The sequence below is a fragment of the Gopherus flavomarginatus genome, chromosome 3 (assembly GCF_025201925.1).
Source record: "Gopherus flavomarginatus isolate rGopFla2 chromosome 3, rGopFla2.mat.asm, whole genome shotgun sequence".
Classification (NCBI taxonomy): Eukaryota; Metazoa; Chordata; order Testudines; family Testudinidae; genus Gopherus; species Gopherus flavomarginatus.
In genome coordinates this window covers 137,489,257-137,507,411 of record NC_066619.1, presented here as the reverse complement: position 1 = coordinate 137,507,411, position 18,155 = coordinate 137,489,257, and the positions used below count along the sequence as shown (strand labels likewise).

Here is an 18,155-nt window from a genome sequence, read left to right as displayed (position 1 = left end):
GGGGAAGGAACCTTGACATGGTGGTAGGGGTGGGATCATTGTAAACCAAAGGCCAGTAGGATTTTTTTTCTCCTTTCTAACTGCTTAGAAAGCAGCCTGAGGGCAGAGGTGTTAAGTTTTTTTTAACAAGGGTCTTTGTTAAGAGAAGACTTCAAGCTGTGAGCAAGCAGCCAGCAAAAGGAATTTACAAGCCAAATTGTTTTTCTTTCTTTCTACCTCTGAGGTATAGCTAGTTAGAAAGTCTCTGTTAACCAAGCAGCCCTGAGCTGAGTGCATCCCAGTTTCAGTGAACTGCAGAGAGGTGTGGCCAAACAAGAAAGAAGGAAAATGAGTACCAGTAACGAAGCAACAGAGAAAGAAAATGAACATAAGAGACAGCTGGAACTAAAACAATTAGAAATTAGTATTTTGGAGGCAGAAAATGCAAGGGAAGAAACTGCTCACAAGAGAGCTATGGAGGCGAAACAAAAAGAGATGGAGGAGAAGGAAAAAGAAGAGAGAGCCAAAGAGGCTGACCACTGGAGGGCTATGGAGATCCAGAGGGAGGCCCACAAGCAGACCCTGGAATTAGCAAGGGCTAAGCAGGATGTGCCAACCAACCCTAACAACCCTTCTCCAGGTACTGTTTCCCATCTCAGAAAATTCCCCACCTACAAGGCAGATGATGATATTGAGGCCTTAGAAAATTTCGAAAGGGCCTGCCATGGGGACAGCATCACTACAGACCGGTACATGATATAGCTGAGGCCACAGCTCAGTGGACCCTTAGCAGAGATGGCGGCTGAAATGCCTAAGGAACTCATGAATGATTATAAACTTTTTCAAACCAAGGCCAGAATCAGAATGGGGCTAACACCTGAGCATGCCCGTCGGCAGTTCAGAGCCCTAAGGTGGAAACCAGATGTGTCATTTACCCGACACGCTTACCACATTGGAAAGAATTGGAATGCCTGGATATCAGGAGCAAGTGCTAACTCTCTGGAAGAGCTGTCCTTCCTAATGCAAATGGAACAGTTCTTAGAGGGTGTTCCTGAGGAAATAGAAAGGTACATCCTAGATGAGAAGCCCAAAACTGTAACCGAGGCAGGGGAGATTGGAGCCAAATGGGTGGAAGTGGCAGAAAAGAAAAAAACTACTAACAGTTTGGGCGAATATCAGAGGGGACAAACTGAAACCAAACTCTATCACCGAGGGCAACCCAAGGCCCCACCTACAACCCAAGAAAAGCCCCAGACACCTTATTATCCCACCTCACCAGTCTCCAGCAACCCCCCTCAGCCCAGTGACCAGTCAGCTGGGTGATGTTTTAAATGTAATGAACTGGGACATATAAAGACCTACTACCCCAAGAACCCCAACCGATTACAGTTCATTACACCACAATCACCCCAAAGATCCCCAGGCCCAGATGCCTCTCAAATACCCTCGTAGCGAAGGGAAACCTTGAGAGTAGGCGGAAAGAAGGTTATCACGTGGAGAGACACCGGGGCACAAGTGTCAGCTATCCACCAATTCTTAGTGAACCCCAAATTCATCAACCCAGAGGCCCAAGTGACAATTCACCCATTCATGTCAAAATCTTTAAACTTGCCTACAGCTGAGTTACCTGTCCAGTACAAGGACTGGTCAGGAATGTGGACTTTTGCAGTCTATGACAATTATCCCATCCCCATGCTACTGGAGGAAGACTTGTCCAACCATGTGAAGCTGGCCAAGAGGGTGGGAATGGTCACACGCAGCCAGGCCAAGCAAGCTTCCACACCCATCCCTGTTCCTGAGCCATCCACAAGGACGCCATCTGTGTTACCAGAGACCCAGACAGAGGTGGTGAAACTGGATCCCCTGCCAATGACTGGAACAGCCATAGTGCATCCAGTCCCAGAACCGGAACTGGAAAAGCAACCAGCACCAGAACCGTTGCCAGCACTGACTCTAGCACTTGCAAACTCATCTACAACTCCAATACCAGAGGGCACCAGCGGGCCTGAACTGACAGAACCAGCTGACAACCCTACCCAAGAGGCTCAGCCAGAGCCTGAAATATCACATAGTGCACCAGAGGAAAGCGGTTCACAATCAACTAAAACAGCCGCATCACCTACATTGCTTCCAGAGGGACCAAGCCCAAGTCCACAGTCTAAGGAGGAGCTGATGTCTTCAGCCTCAAGGGAACAATTCCAGGCTGAGCAGGAAGCAGATGACAGCCTTCAGAAAGCTTGGATGGCTGCATGGAGCACCCAACCGCCTCTCAGCTCTTCTAACCGATCCCGATTTGTTGTAGAACAAGGACTTTTATACAAGGAGACTCTTTCTGATGGACATCAGGAAGACTGGCATCCTCAAACACAGTTGGTAGTTCCAACTAAGTACCAAGTAAAGCTCTTGAGCTTATCCCATGATCCTCCTAGTGGTCATTCTGGGGTGAACAGAAACAAGGACCGGTTGGAAAGTCTTTCCATTGGGAGGGAATGGGCAAGGACGTTGCTAATTATGTCCGATCTTGTAAGGTGTGCCAACGAGTGGGAAAGCCCCAAGACCAGATCAAAGCCCCTCTACAGCCACTCCCCATAACTGAGGTCCCATTTCAGCGAGTAGCTGTGGATATTCTGGGTCCTTTCCCAAAAAAGACCCCCAGAGGAAAGCAGTACATACTGACTTCCATGGATTTTGCTACCTGGTGGCCGGAAGCAGTAGCTCTAAGCAACACCAGGGCTAAAACTGTTTGCCAGACCTTAGCAGACATTTTTGGCAGGGTAGGTTGGCCCTCCGACATTCTTACAGATTCAGGAACTAATTTCCTGGCAGGGACCATGAACAATCTGTAGGAAGCTCATTGGGTGAATCACTTGGTTGCCACCCCTTACCACCATCAAACCAATGGCCTGGTGGAGAGGTTTAATGGGACTGTGGGGGCTATGGTACGTAAATTCGTAAATAAACAGTCCAGTGATTGGGACCTAGTGTTGCAGCAGTTGTTTTTTGCCTACAGGGCTGTACCACATCCCAGTTTAGGGTTTTCACCATTCGAACTTGTGTATGGCCACGAGGTTAAGGGACCATTACAGTTGGTGAAGCAGCAATGGGAGGGGTTTACGCCTTCTCCAGGAACCAACATTCTAGACTTTGTAAGCAACCTACAAAACACCCTCTGACACTCTTTAGCCCTTGCTAAAGAAAATCTAAAGGATGCTCAGGAAGAGCAAAAGACCTGGTATGATAAACATACCAGAGAGCGTTCCTTCAAAGTAGGCGACCAGGTTATGGTCTTAAAGGCGCTACAAGCCCATAAGATGGAAGCGTCATGGGAAGGGCCATTCACGGTCCAAGAGTGCCTGGGAGCTGTTAACTATCTCATAGCATTCCCCACCTCAACCCTAAAGTCTAAAGTGTACCATGTTAATTCTCTAAAGTCCTTTTATTCCAGAGAACTAAAGGTTTGTCAGTTTACAGCCCAGGGAGGAGTTGACACTGAGTGGCCTGAAGGTGTCTACTACAAAGGAAAAAGTGACGGCGTGGAAAAGGTGAACCTCTCCGCGACCCTTGGACGTCTGCAGCGACAGCAGATCAAGGAGCTGTGCACTAGCTTTGCACCAATGTTCTCAGCCACCCCAGGACGGACCGAACGAGCATACCACTCCATTGACACAGGTAATGCTCACCCAATTAGAACCCCACCCTACTGGGTGTCTCCTCATGCCCAAGCTGCTATAGAACGGGAGATCCAGAACATGCTACAGATGGGTATAATCCGCTCATCTACCAGTGCATGGGCATCTCCAGTGGTTCTAGTTCCCAAACCAGATGGGGAAATATGCTTTTACATGGACTACCGTAAGCTAAATGCTGTAACTTGTCCCGACAACTATCCAATACCACGCACCAATGAGCTATTGGAGAAATTGGGATGTGCCCAGTTCATCTCTACATTAGACTTAACCAGGGGGTACTGGCAAGTACCGCCAGATGAACCCGCCAAAGAGAGGTCAGCATTCGTCACCCATGCAAGGGTGTATGAATTTAATATGCTTCCTTTCGGCCTGCGAAATGCACCCGCCACCTTCCAAAGACTTGTAGATGGTCTCCTAGCAGGATTGGGAGAATCTGCAGTTGCCTACCTCGATGACGTGGCCATTTTTCTGATTCATGGGTAGAACACCTGGAACACTTGGAAAAGGCCTTTGAGCGCATCAGGCAGGACTAACTGTTAAGGCTAAAAAGTGTCAAATCGGCCAAAACAGAGTGACTTACTTGGGACACCAGGTGGGTCGAGGAACCATAAACCCCCTACAGGCCAAGGTGGATACTATCCAAAAGTGGCCTGTCCCAAAGTCAAAGAAACAGGTCCAATCCTTCTTAGGCTTGGCCGGGTACTACAGGCGATTTGTACCACAATACAGCCAAATCGCTGCCCCACTGACCGACCTGACCAGAAAGACACAGCCAAATGCAGTTCAGTGGACTGATGAGTGTCAGGAGGCCTTTAACCAGCTTAAGGCGACACTCACGTCTGACCCTGTGCTAAGGGCCCCAGACTTTGACAAACCATTCCTAATAACCACAGATGCATCTGAGTGTGGTGTAGAAGCAGTTTTAATGCAGGAAGGACCAGATCAAAAATTCCATCCTGTTGTGTTTCTCAGCAAGAAACTGTCTGAGAGGGAAAGCCACTGGTCAATCAGTGAAAAAGAATGCTACGCCATTGTGTATGCCCTGGAAAATCTACGCCCATATGTTTGGGGATGGTGCTTCCAGATACAAACCAACCATGCTGCGCTAAAGTGGTTTCACACTGCCAAGGGAAATAACAAAAAACTTCTTCGATGGAGTTTAGCTCTCCAAGATTTTGATTTTGAAATTCAACACATTTCAGGAGCTTCTAACAAAGTAGCTGATGCACTCTCCCCTGAAAGTTTCCCAGAATCAAGTGGTTAAAAATTGTCCTTGAAATTGAAAATTGAAATTGAAAAATTGAATAATTAGTAATATATGTAAAGGTGCATGTGTTTTATTAATCTGTTTATTCTAAAGTTCTAGAAAGAAATCACCGCCAGTGTGGTTCCACACTGTTTGAGATTTGGGGGGCATGTAATAAACAGCTAGTTAAGGGTTAATGTTTCTTTTACCTGTAAAGGGTTAAGAAGCTCAGTAAACCTGGCTAACACCTGACCAGAGGACCAATAAGGGGAGAAGATACTTTCAAATCTTGGTGGGGGGAAGTCTTTTTTGTGTGCTCTTTGTTTTGGGGGTTGTTCGCTCTTGGGACTAAGAGGGACCAGACATCAATCCATGCTCTCCAAATCTTTGTGAACCAGTCTCTCATATTTTAAACTTGTAAGTAACAGCCAGGCAAGACATGTTAGTTTTATTTTTGTTTTCTCAACTTGTAAATGTTCCTTTTTGCTGAGAGGATTTTACCTCTGTTTGCTGTAACGTTGAACCTAAGGCTAGAGGGGGTTCCTCTGGGCTATATGAATCTGATTACGCTGTAGATTATTTTCCAGCCTGATTTTACAGAGATAATTTTTACCTTTCTTTTCTTTAATTAAAAGCCTTTTTCTTCTTATACCTGATTGATTTTTCCTTGTTTTTAGATCCAAGAGGATTGGATCTGGACTCACCAGGGATTGGTGGAGGGAAAGGAGGGGAGATGGTTAATTTCACCTCATTTTAAGATCCAAGGGGTTTGGATCTGTGTTCACCAGGAAATTGGTGAAGTCCCTCAAGGCTACCCAGGGAGGGGAAAGTTTTGAGGGGACAAGGAGTGCTCCAGACACTGACATTCTGGATGGTGGCAGCGATACCAGCTCTAAGCTAGTAATTAAGCTTAGAAGTGTCCATGCAGGTCCCCACATCTGTACCCTAAAGTTTAGAGTGGGAAGGAGCCTTGACAGCTCTTAAAATCGACTTCTGTACTCCTCCCCGGCGAGGGGAGTACTGCTAAAATTGGCCTTGCTGGGTCGAATTTGGGGTAGTGTGGATGCAAATCAACAGTATTGGCCTCCGGGAGCTATCCCAGAGTGCTCATTGTGACTGCCCTGGACAGCACTTTGAACTCCAATGCACTAGCCAGGTACACAGGAAGAGCCCCGGGAACTTTTGAATTGCATTTTCTGTTTGGTCAGCATGGCAAACTCAGCAGCACAGGTGACCATGCAGTCCCCCCAGAATCGCAAACGATCTCCAGCATGGACTGAAAGGGAGACTCTGGATCTGATTGCTGTATGAGGTGAAGCATCTGTGCTTGCAGAACTCAAAAAGAAGAAATGCAAATATAATTGCCAAAATCACACAGGGCATGTTGGAGAGAGGCTACAACAGGGACACCCAGCAGTGCCACATGAAAATTAAGGAGCTGAGGCCAGCCTACCAAAAGACAAAGGAAGCAAACAGTCGCTCCGGGTCAGAGCCCCATACATGCCACTTCTATGATCAGCTGCACGATATTCTAGGAAGGGACCCTACCACTACCCCACCACTGTCTGTGGACATCTGCAAGGGGGGAGACTCACGCAACAGGGAGGAGGATTTTGTGGATGAGGAAGAGGAGGAGGAGGAGGAGAATGAGCAACAGGCAAGCAGTGACTCTGTTCTCCCCGACAGCCAGGACCTTTTCATCACCCTGGAGCCAGTACCTTCCCAAGGTGGGAACCCGACCCTGAAGCTGGAGAAGGCCCTTCTGGTGAGTGCACATTTGTAACTACAGTACAGGGTTTAAAAGCAATAGTGTTTAATGTTTGATTTTCTCTGAAGACTTGGGATGCATTCACAGCCAGTACAGCTACTGGAAAAGTCTGTTCACATAGACTCATAGACTTTAAGGTCAGAAGGGACAATTATGATCATTTAGTCTGACCTCCTGCACAATGCAGGCCACAGAATCTCACCCATCCACTTCAATAACAAACCCCTAACCTATGTCTGAGTTACTGAAGACCTCCAATTATGGTTTGAAGACCTCAAGCTGCAGAGAATCCTCCCACAAGTGACCTGTGCCCCATGCTGCAGAGGAAGGCGAAAAACCTCCAGGGCCTCTACCGATCTGCCCTGGAGGAAAATTCCTTCCCGACCTCAAATATGGCTATCAGTTAAACCCTGAGCATGTGGGAAAGACTCACCAGCCAGCACCAAGGAAAGAAGTCTCTGTAGTAACTCAGATCCCACTCCATCTAACATCCTATCACAGACCACTGGGCATACTTACCTGCTGATAATCAAAGATCAGTTGCCAAATTAATTGCCGAAATTAGGCTATCCCATCATACCATCCCCTCCGTAAACTTATCAAGCTTAGTCTTAAAGCCAGATATGTCTTTTACCCCCACTACTCCCGTTGGAAGGCTGTTCCAAAACTTCACTCCTCTAATGGTTAGAAACCTTCATCTAATTTAAAGTCTAAACTTTCTGATGTCCAGTTTATAACCATTTGTTCTTGTGCCCACATTGGTACTAAGCTTAAATAATTCCTCTCCCTCCCTAATATTTATTCTTCTGATATATTTATAAAGAGCAATCATATCCCCCCTCAGCCTTGTTTTGGTTAGGCTAAACAAGCCAAGCTCTTTTGAGTCTCCTTTCATAAGACAGGTTTTCCATTCCTCGGATCATCCTAGTAGCCCTTCTCTGTACCTGTTCCAGTTTGAATTCATCCTTCTTAAACATGGGAGACCAGAACTGCACACAATATTCCAGATGAGGTCTCACCAGTGCCTTGTATAATGGTACTATCACCTCCTTATCTTTGCTTTAAATATCTTGCCTGATGCATCCTAAAACTGCTTTAGCTTTTTTCACGGCCATATCACATTGGCAACTCATAATTATCCTATGATCAACCAATATTCTGAGGTCCATTACTTCCAGCTGATGTGTCTCCAATTTATAACTAAAATTCTTGTTATTTATTCCTAAATGCATGACCTTGCACTTCTCACTATTAAATTTCATCCTGTTACTACTACTCCAGTTTACAAGTTCATCCAGATCTTCCTGTAGGATATCCCAGTCCTTCTCTGTGTTAGCAATACCTCCCAGCTTCGTGTCATCCGCAAACTTTCTTAGCACATTCCCACTTTTTGTGCCAAGGTAGATAATAAAAAGATTAAATAAGATTGGTCCCAAAACAGATCCCTGACGAACTCCACTAGTAACCTCCTTCCAGCCTGACAGTTCACCTTTCAGTATGACCTGTTGTAGTCTCCACTTTAACTAGTTCTTTATCCACCTTTCAATTTTCATATTGATCCCCATCTTTTCCAATTTAACTAATAATTCCCATGTGGAACCGTATCAAATGCCTTACTGAAATCAAGGTAAGTTAGATCCACTGCGTTTCCTTTGTCTAAAAAATCTGTTACCTTCTTAAAGAAGGAGATCAGGTTGGTTTGGCACGATCTACCTGTTGTAAAACCATGTTGTATTTTGTCCCAATTATCATTGACCTCAATGTCCTTAACTACTTTCTCCTTCAGAATTTTTTCCAAGACCTTACATGTTACAGATGTCAATCTAACAGTTACTCGGATCACTTTTTTTCCCTTTCTTAAAAATAGGAACTATGTTAGCAATTCTCCAGTCGTACAGTATGTCAGAGAAAAACTCAGTTTTCGCTTTTTCTTTGGATGCAGCGGAGTCAGATACTTTATTCTGTTTAGCAGCTACAACAGGGAGAGAGTGCAGTAGGACATAGGGTCTCCCCTTCCTAGACAGGTCTCTCCATAGGTAAACAGTTACAACAAGCTTTTATACTTTTGTTACAGATAATAATAAGCAACAGCTGCATTTTGTTTATATATAGGTCATCCTGATATCTTGTTTTTCTCACTTAAGGGACGCCAGTCTACATATTGTATTATCTACACAAGGTCAAAAAACAACTTCTCACGCAGTTCTTTTCCACTCACCTCACACAATCCTTGCTTCTACAGATCTCGCGTTATTAGGGTTACAGTTAGCCTAACTCTTGGTAACAGAGACTGTCATGCATTAAGATCCCCTACAAATCCCTGTCAGTTCTTTCTGTACTTCCACACTCCTGCCTTTTGTACTTCTAGTACAACAGATATTTTCAAATCTCTGTTTGCACTAATCCATGGATTTCTGATTCTACATCAGATGTTTCAACCTTAGGAGTTTTCATTGGATATAATGACCATGCATGATTAGCATGGACATGAAAGGTATTACCATTATTATGTCTTTTACAACAACAATAACATAATCCTAAACTAACTAACAGCAATACAAGCAATAACATTCCCACAGCAATAATATGATGGGGTTGTTGTACAGTTTTGGTCACAAAGCACAATATATCATACTTAGTACATAAAGTAGACACTCTATAAGCTGTATGAAAGGCATTCTTTTCAGCTTGATATATATTTTGAAGCATGTGAATTTGCCCTTATATTTCAGAGATTCTTTGAACCTCTGGTAACAATGAAAGCAAATTTTGAAATCGATCAGGTACTAAGCTGGTCCAATTAAAGAGTATCGGGAAACTAAGGGCTACTTGCAAAATTCTATCTGCAGGCCTATAAACAATATGATTGCCTGCAGTGATAATGAGATTAAAATGTATATCTTGCAATGTGGTGGTTTTAACATACACACAGCTATCATTAGCTTGAACAGTAGGTGTCCTGTCAGGATAATTCCTTGTCCTCTACCCTCCCAGCAAACGTTATCATGAACAGTGACAACTTCCCCTGGCTTCAGTTTATGGATACACTGAAGCTGTAGGGGTTCTAACAGCCAAATGTCCATTGACTCCCTATTCCTATCCAAAATATCAGGTGTTATTCTAGGGGCACTGACTATAAATCAGTTAGGTATACTAGGTGGTCTAATTTCCCACATGTGTCGGTGAATAATCCAGTCCCACATGCATCCTCCTCATGGACCCGTCAATATTCGGTATGTGGGAAACCACAGCCCTCTAACCAGTCCAAATGCTTGGAAGAAGCACTGTGAATGTCCACACTTCCACCCAGAAAGTGTCGAAGTATGTCTCCATGACAACAGATCAGATGGTACTGATGTGTCTGTAAGGGCAGTGGGCCAAGTCTGGTACTCAAGATCACTCCGAATGGCCATCAGCTGGTCATTCAGGAAATCCTGAATTTCCAAACATATTGAATCCCACTGCAATGCCTTCCCAGCATCAGTGATATTCAATACCATCTCTGTCAGTAACTTCTGGGTCATTGAACTAAGGGTGGAAATGACATATAACTCACCAACTCCAGCCTGTACTTGGGTTAGCTGAGCTCCAGAGATAAGGCTAGTGACCTTTTCTAGTGGCCCAATTTCTCATCATGTTCTTGGCTTTTAAGAATATTCCAAATGGCTGCTACACTATTGGCCCCATCCCGTAGCGATCCGGTCAAGTCCCTCTTCTTCCAGAGGAAATAACCCTGGTCCTCTGTTGTGCTAATCTAGTGGCAGCCCCTTGTGAGCAATTTGGGTATGTAGAGGTGATCTGGAAACTGGATAAGGGCAATGTAAATTTAACAGTCCCTAATGTTTTATTAATCACAATCCATTGATATCCTAATACATCTCTCTTTGGTGTAGCACTATATCACATCTATTTAACTATTCTCAGGTACTTTCAAAAGGCAATGACATTAATAGCATAGGAGGGGCTGTATTGCAATAAGGTTACATTATTAGTCACTGCAATGGTTTCAATACAGGTAAAATTTCCAGTGGCAGAACAAACTCTTTGGGTATTTGTTTAATTAATCACTAATTGGGTGACCAAATAACAATAAGGGCTTCTTTCATGTCACACGGTACAAATTCCAGTAATAGCCATCATATCTACTTCACTATGGAACCCATCAATTTCAATTACAGATTCTTGGGGTTCATTTGTAATGATATCATAGATTTCCATTTCCACTGATCCATTTATTCTCCACTTAATTGTTCACTTATATGGGATATCCTGAACTTTAAAAATATTTTTTTCTTTTCCAAACAATCTTTAAATAAATTGCTAAAGTGTGAAGGCCTTGGCCATTGGTATATAGCATTATCTGTATATGGATGTATTACACGGGTAATAGTGTAATGGAGGAGATGGCAGAGGCAGTGGCAACAAGGTGCCTTTGATATTTGTTATTTAAAATCCAATTAGGGAGGGCTATACATGCTGAAGGATTTATCCAAAACACAGGGCGCAGCCTGTAGAATAAACCCCAAAATCCAATCAATGTCACATTCCCAAGCATGGGTCCCACAAATTTCTTCCTGCCAGTGTATAATTCTTTGTTTCTTCACCAGGATCAGTTCTTAATGTCCTTTCTAGTCAGGAATTCCTGGACTTTGGCAATTTCAGTGGAGTGAGTGTTCCTTCTTCTTTCCCGAAACAGTCGTGGTTCAGCATCCTATAGGGGAGAGGTTACCAGCACATCACCCTGTAATGGTTTTGCTTCTTCTAGAAAAATTCAGAGACACAGTAGGTCTGTTAGTGGACAAAGGAGAGGTTACTAGCTCTTCACCTTGTCCTTTTTCCCTGCTGTCCAGAAGGCACAGCATACTAGAAGGAGAAATAGACTAATCATCAGTAGGAGAATTCTCCCAAGGTGGAGGGGTCTATTTTCAGTGAGAATCATGGGTCCACGCAGTCAGCCTTTGGCACTTCACAGTGGTTTTGATAGTCAGCAGGACTTAATAAGGGCCTTTCCAGAATGGAGCCAAAGCAGTCTTTCATTGGTGGACCTTTACGTAGATCCAGTCTCCTGGTTCCAAGGAATGGCAGGGCTGCTAGGGTCTTTGGGTAGCGCTTCTTTACCTGTAAGAAAAGAAACCTAACACATTTCATTAGTGCCTGGCAGTGTTTTTCAGATCTCATAGCTGTTTGGGCACATTCACGCCCCCCCTTTTCTTGCTTGTCAGCCAAGTCTTAACTGCGAGCAGTGTCCCTGAATGGGGCTAGTGTCTTATCTTTAGCCTGAGCTTGATAGCTATGTTTTTTTCCAGTTAATTCATTCTGTTCTTTTTCCTTCTTCCCTTCTTGGCTTCTTTTAACTTACAATGGAAACTTCCACTCTTCACTCATACACTTTTTCCCGACAACGAACACATAAACATTGCCATTATACAATACATTAGTCTTATTATTCATTGTATGCCATATATACCCTTCCACTAAAATAACCTTATTACAGAGCATTGGAGCAACAATCCAGAACAAGCACACGCACTTTGAGGAGTTCACTCAATACAACCTCTGGTGGCCAATAGCTTCCCACCATCCTCAGCCCTCTGGCTAGAAATCTGAGGTAGCCAGAAGGATCCCATGTACAATATGGGGAGTGGGTTAACTTTTCATGTCCTTGCTTCCAAAGACTGTTGGTATGCAAATTTTAATAACAATTTTCAATTAAAAGATTTGACCAATGAAGTTTCTTTTTCTTACTTAAGGAAATGTATTAGACTTTAGTAATCACATTTTCCTGATTTATTCAAACACTTTGTATTCCAAGTTGAATAAAACAAGTATCTGCGTTTTAATTTAACCCTTTTGTTTGATTTTAAACTAGACTATTCTATGAAAATATTAAACACAACAATTCTGGCCACAAGACAAACGCCACAAGACAGGACATAGAACACAAAACATAATTCCTGTTGTGCCAGTAAAAGCATGATATATTGAATGCTGTTCAGCTGGCATCAGTTTTCTCTGATTATCTGAAAAACAAAAAAACAGAGATCTTGGGCAGTCAATCATCACTTAAAATATACAAATACCCTTGTTGATTTGAGGCAAAACAGAGGAATTACTCCATATTTTCTTGAATTTGTTTCATAGGCAGCCCAGGTTTCAGTAGCTTCTACCTTATCAGTTAGATAATTTGCATTAATACAGATGCTTTGTGGCTTGCTGCTGGATCCAAAGCTATTCACAGCTTAAAGATTCTTACCTTAAAAGGGACATAATTAACTTTACCAGAATTTATTTACAAACATTTTAAAGACACCAAGAACTTTCCTCTTTAGCATTCCTTTCTGAACACCGGGTAAAGGCCCTTTATTTAACATGTAATCCAAAGGGCTATCCTTAGAGAGTTTCTGCTGAGACCCACCCATCCCCTTTTCTGGCACTCAGACAGAGAATTAAACAGAAAGAAGGAGGGAATAATGGTCTAATCCAAAAAGTCCAAGCCAGCAATCTCTGCTTACACTGATGCTACAGAGGACGGAACAGAAGAATCTTAATACGACCTCAGGGCTTCCTCGCACGCTATGGCTTCCACCCTGTGGAATTATGAACAAGAAGCTCAGTTCCGCCCACACACCTAACACCCAAAGGTATAAGACAGAAATACAGTAACCACGTAACCAGAATATAACCAGAACCCTATTATTTCCTTATCCTATTAGGACTCATCTTTAATCATGCAGTCCTCAACACATAACACCAACAGTACCAAGCAACGCAAACATAAAATAACAAGGGTAAAACAAATAGATGGTGTAAATTCTGCAGGGCTCCCCTCTTCTCAGTTGCTTACCAGACTCTGACAAATTTCTGTTACCAATCTATCCCTCGTGTCAGATGATCAGGCTGACACTACAGGATCATTGGAGGAAGATAAAGAAAACACACCATATAACTGAATTTTAAAGCTTCATTAATAAAATAATAAAACAACAACAGAGAGTGTTGGGAACGCTCCCACATCACTCAGGAAAAACATTAATGCCCCAAGCCACTTTCATACTCACGTACGTCCAGACTGGCCACTTCTGTGTATAATGTTCAGAGAAGGTGGAGAAGTGGATGGGAGATTATCCTGTATACAGCTTGTCCAGAATTTCCAACATGCTTCCGCTCTTGGGAGGGCTGTTCTTTTACACCCTGGAATCTCCTGCAGCGTCTCTTTCAGAGATTCCAGTCCAGCTCGGCTGTCTCTGGCTTCTTCCGTGTCACCAAGCTACACCGGCTCCGGGGTCACAAAGGCACTGTGTTGGATCTCACTGGACAGTTAAGCTTTGCAAATGTAATCTCAGTTCTGTAATTTGTATTGCCTTTGGTTTGCCTCTGTCTATATTTTTTTTTCACAGCCAGCTAGGGCCAAAAGCAGTTTTTCTTTGTACTTAGCATAGTCTGCGTTGATTCTTGACCTTGAATGCAGAGCAACTCTCTCTTTATTGCTAGGCCAAGCTGAATTTCAAATTAACCCGTTCCTTTCCTCAATAGACAAATTACTCACACTGTGTCAGAAGCTTTTTTTTGGTGATTAAAAGCTCCTCTGAGATGTATGATCTTATCTAGTTTGAAGGTATCTTCTAGTGGGCATTGTGTAGATGGATTTTCATGCATGTAAAGATTCCAATTCTCTAAATATCTGCAGGTTGTTGGACCATAATGTACATACATGAAATAAGATGGGGTACCCTTAGGGGGTGAGGTGGAATGTTTAGACCATCCCCCACCCATTTTCCACACACACACACAGGGAGGATGCCCTGTCCACGCTAGCGGCACATAAACTAAGGATCTCTCCCTACAGGGTACTCACACAGGAGAGGCTAACGAGGATGGCCACGACCCTCCTACATCTCCCTTCTAAGATCCTCTAGTTACCGGGCTTGTGTTAGAGTAGTCCTGGTCATGAGCTTTTGCTTCACAGAGTACTCTGGGTGTCTGCCGGTAACAGTCACTCACACTGGTGTACACATACACACACCAAGGCCTTTATTTCCATATACCACGATGCATCTGTACTTTACGTCTGGACCCAATACCATGAGGCGGTATAATAACCCTTCTTGAGGCGGTAAAAACCCCTCAGCACCGGTACATACCTAATGCATTTCCCTATGCATTACCTTGTTGGCCAACCAAGCAGTTCCCCAGTACTGCTATAAACTAACCTTGTTGGGGCCTTTCCCCAATACCACTCTGCATCTGATCTTGCTGCACAGTCAATAAGTTCAGATGGCGTGAGCCCAACAGAGTCAGAAGGCCCCATGGACAGTCCTCCGATGACACCCCAATAGAGATTTCAAAAGGTCTCATACCTCTCTTGTGGTGCCATGGGGTTCGAAGGGGAATGATCCGTAGCAGCTGCCTGTGTCTCAGTAGGCGTTGCCATCCCGGAAGAGCCCCCAAATTGTCGGAGAAAAACTCAGTTCTTGCTTTTTCTTTGGGTGCAGCAGTCAGATACTTTATTCTGTTTAGCAGCTACAACAGGGAGAGAGTGCAGTAGGACATAGGGTCTCCCCTTCCTAGACAGGTCTCTCCATATGTAAACAATTACAACAAGCATTTATACTTTTGTTACAGATAATAATAAGCAATAGCTGCATTTTGGTTATACATAGGTCATCCTGATATCTTGTTTTTCTCACTTAAGAGACACCAGTCTACATATTGTATTATCTACACAAGGTCGAAAAACAACTTCTCACGCAGTTCTTTTCCACTCGCCTCACACAATCGTTGCTTCTACAAATCTCGCGTTATTAGGGTTACAGTTAGCCTAACTCTTGGTAACAGAGACTGTCATGCATTAAGATCCCCTACAAATCCCTGTCAGTTCTTTCTGTACTTCCACAGGTACAACCCCTGAGTTTACTGATTCATTAAAAATTCTTGCTAATGGGCTTGCAATTTCATGTGCCAGTTCTTTTAATATTCTTGGATGAAGATTATCTGAGCCCCTCAATTTTGTCCCATTAAACTGTTCGAGTTTGGCTTCTACCTCTGATGTGGTAATATCTACCTCCATAGCCTCATTCCCATTTGTCATCCTTCCATTATCTGTAAGCTCCTCATTAGCCTTATTAAAGATTGAGGCAAATTATTTGTTTAGATATTGGGCCATGCCTAGATTATCCTTAACCTCCATTCCATCCTCAGTGTTTAGCAGTCCCACTTCTTCTTTCTTTGTTTTCTTCTTATTGATATGGCTATAGAACCTTTAACTATTCGTTTTAATTCACTTTGCAAGATTCAACTCTACATGGCTTTTGGCCTTTCTCACTTTATCCCTACATGTTCTGACCTCACTAAGGTAGCTTTCCTTGCTAATCCCTCCCATCTTCCACTTGTATGCTTTCTGCTTTTTCTTAATCACCTCTCTGAGATGCTTGCTCATCCAGCTTGGTCTATAACTGCTGCCTATGATTTTTTTCCCCTTTCTTGGGATGCAGGCTTCTGATAGTTTCTGCAACTTTGACTTGAAGCAATTCCAGGCCTCCTCTGCCTTTAGATCCACACGTTTTTCAGCCCAATCCACTTCCCTAACTAATTTCCTTAATTCTTTAAAGTTAGCCCTTTTGAAATAAAAAACCCTAGTCCCAGATCTATTTTTTGTTTTTCTTTCCATCTAGTTTGAACTGAATTAGCTCATGATCACTCGAACCAAGGTTGTCCCCTACAACCATTTCCTCTATGAGGTCCTCAGTACTCACCAAAATCAAATGTAAAATGAGATCCCCTCTTGTTGGTTCAACTACTTGGTGAAGGACTCCATCAGTTATCAGATCCAGAAAAATCTGAGCCCTATTATTTCTACTAGCACTTATCCTCCAGTCTATATCTGGGAAGTTAAAGTCTCCCATGATCACACAATTCCCATTAGTGTTTACTTCATTAAAAACATTAAAGAGGTCTCTATCTATATCCAAATCAGATCCCGGTGGTCTAGTGCACACCCCAAGCACTATCTCAGGGGAGGCTCTAGTAGCTTTCCTCCCCAATGTGATTTTTGCCCAGATAGACTCTGTCTTATCCATTCCATCACTTCTTATTTCTTTACAGTTAACCTCATCATTGATATACAATGCTACTCCACCACCTTTGCCTTTATTTCTGTCTTTCCTAAACAGCACATAGCCTTCAATACCTGTACTCCAGTCATGACTACTATTCCTCCATGTTTCTGTTATCCTTATAATATTTGGTTTCACTTCCTGCACCAGTAGCCTAGTTCCTCCGTTTTGTTACCTAGGCTCCTCGCATTAGTGTACAAACATCCTAATTTTTGCCATTTGGCTTCACTCACATTCTTTACCTGATTAGGCACAGACATTCTACCACCAGCATCACCTATTAGACTGGTATCTACACTACCCTTCCTCCTTATGTCCATTCTCCTGCCAACGGCTGTATCCTCTCTTACTTGGTTTTCTTCCCTCTCAATGTTAAATTCTGGCGTGGAGATTACCTGGACATCTCCCAACTATCTCCCCCAAATTCCTAGTTTAAAACTCTCTTAATCAGTTGTGCCAGTCTCCATCCTAGAAGTCTATTTCCCTCCTTACTCAGGTGAAGTCCATCCCAAGAGAACATTCCTCTGTCCATGACTGCTTCCCGATGGCCATACATCCCATAGTCCTCTTTATAGCACCACTGCCTGAGCCATCTGTTGATTGCCATAATCTTGTCACACCTTTGTTGCCCTTCTCTAGGAACAGGCAGAATCACACTGAAGATCACAAAAAGAACAGGAGTACTTGTGGCACCTTAGAGACTAACAAATTTATTTCAGCATAAGCTTTCGTGAGCTACAGCTGACTTCTTCGGATGCATAGAATGGAACACACAGACAGGAGATATTTATACATACTGAGAACATGAAAAGGTGTATAAATATCTCCTGTCTGTGTGTTCCATTCTATGCATTTGAAGAAGTCAGCTGTAGCTCACGAAACTTATGCTGAAATAAATTTGTTAGTCTCCAAGGTGCCACAAGTACTCCTGTTCTTTTTGTGGATACAGACTAACATGGCTGCTACTCTGAAAACTGAAGATCACCTGAACCTCGATTTCCTTTAGCATCTTCTGCAGTCTGGCATAGTTTTCCTTGATACGTTCCAGCGAGAATCTAGCCATATCGTTCATTCCCACATGAAAGATAATCAGTGGATTCTTTCCCGCTCCTGTTAGGATCCTTTTCAGCCTCAGGTCCACATCCTGTATCTTAGCACCCGGCAGACAGCACACCCTTCTGTTCTCTGGGTCAGCTCTGGTTACAGGCCTGTCTATTCTTCTCAGTAAGGAGTCCCCAATCACATAGACCTGCCTTTTCCTGGTGATGGCGCGATTCTCTGGTCTATCCTCTGCACCCACTGGCTGCAAGTCCTCTCGATCCCTATTCACCCTTGCAATCCTCTGCAACCCATCCTGTATC

General features: G+C 43.4%; 1 protein-coding gene across 3 annotated transcripts in view; it reads left to right on the top strand.

Moving 5' to 3' along the window:
* Positions 1 to 12,527, top strand: part of LOC127048465 (class I histocompatibility antigen, F10 alpha chain-like) — a 47,338-nt gene extending 34,811 nt beyond the window's left edge. For 2 of the 3 annotated variants that reach the window (XM_050948327.1, XM_050948326.1), the window contains one exon: positions 224 to 5,563. Coding sequence is in view for 2 of the 3 variants with exons in the window: in XM_050948326.1 (XP_050804283.1) it covers positions 1,570 to 2,571 (1,002 nt within the window). In the remaining variant the exon portion in view is untranslated. Of the gene's footprint in view, positions 1 to 223; positions 5,564 to 5,591 lie in introns of those variants that run through there. The other variant, XM_050948325.1, reaches the window with a different exon arrangement.
* The last annotated feature ends 5,628 nt before the right edge of the window (positions 12,528 to 18,155 follow it).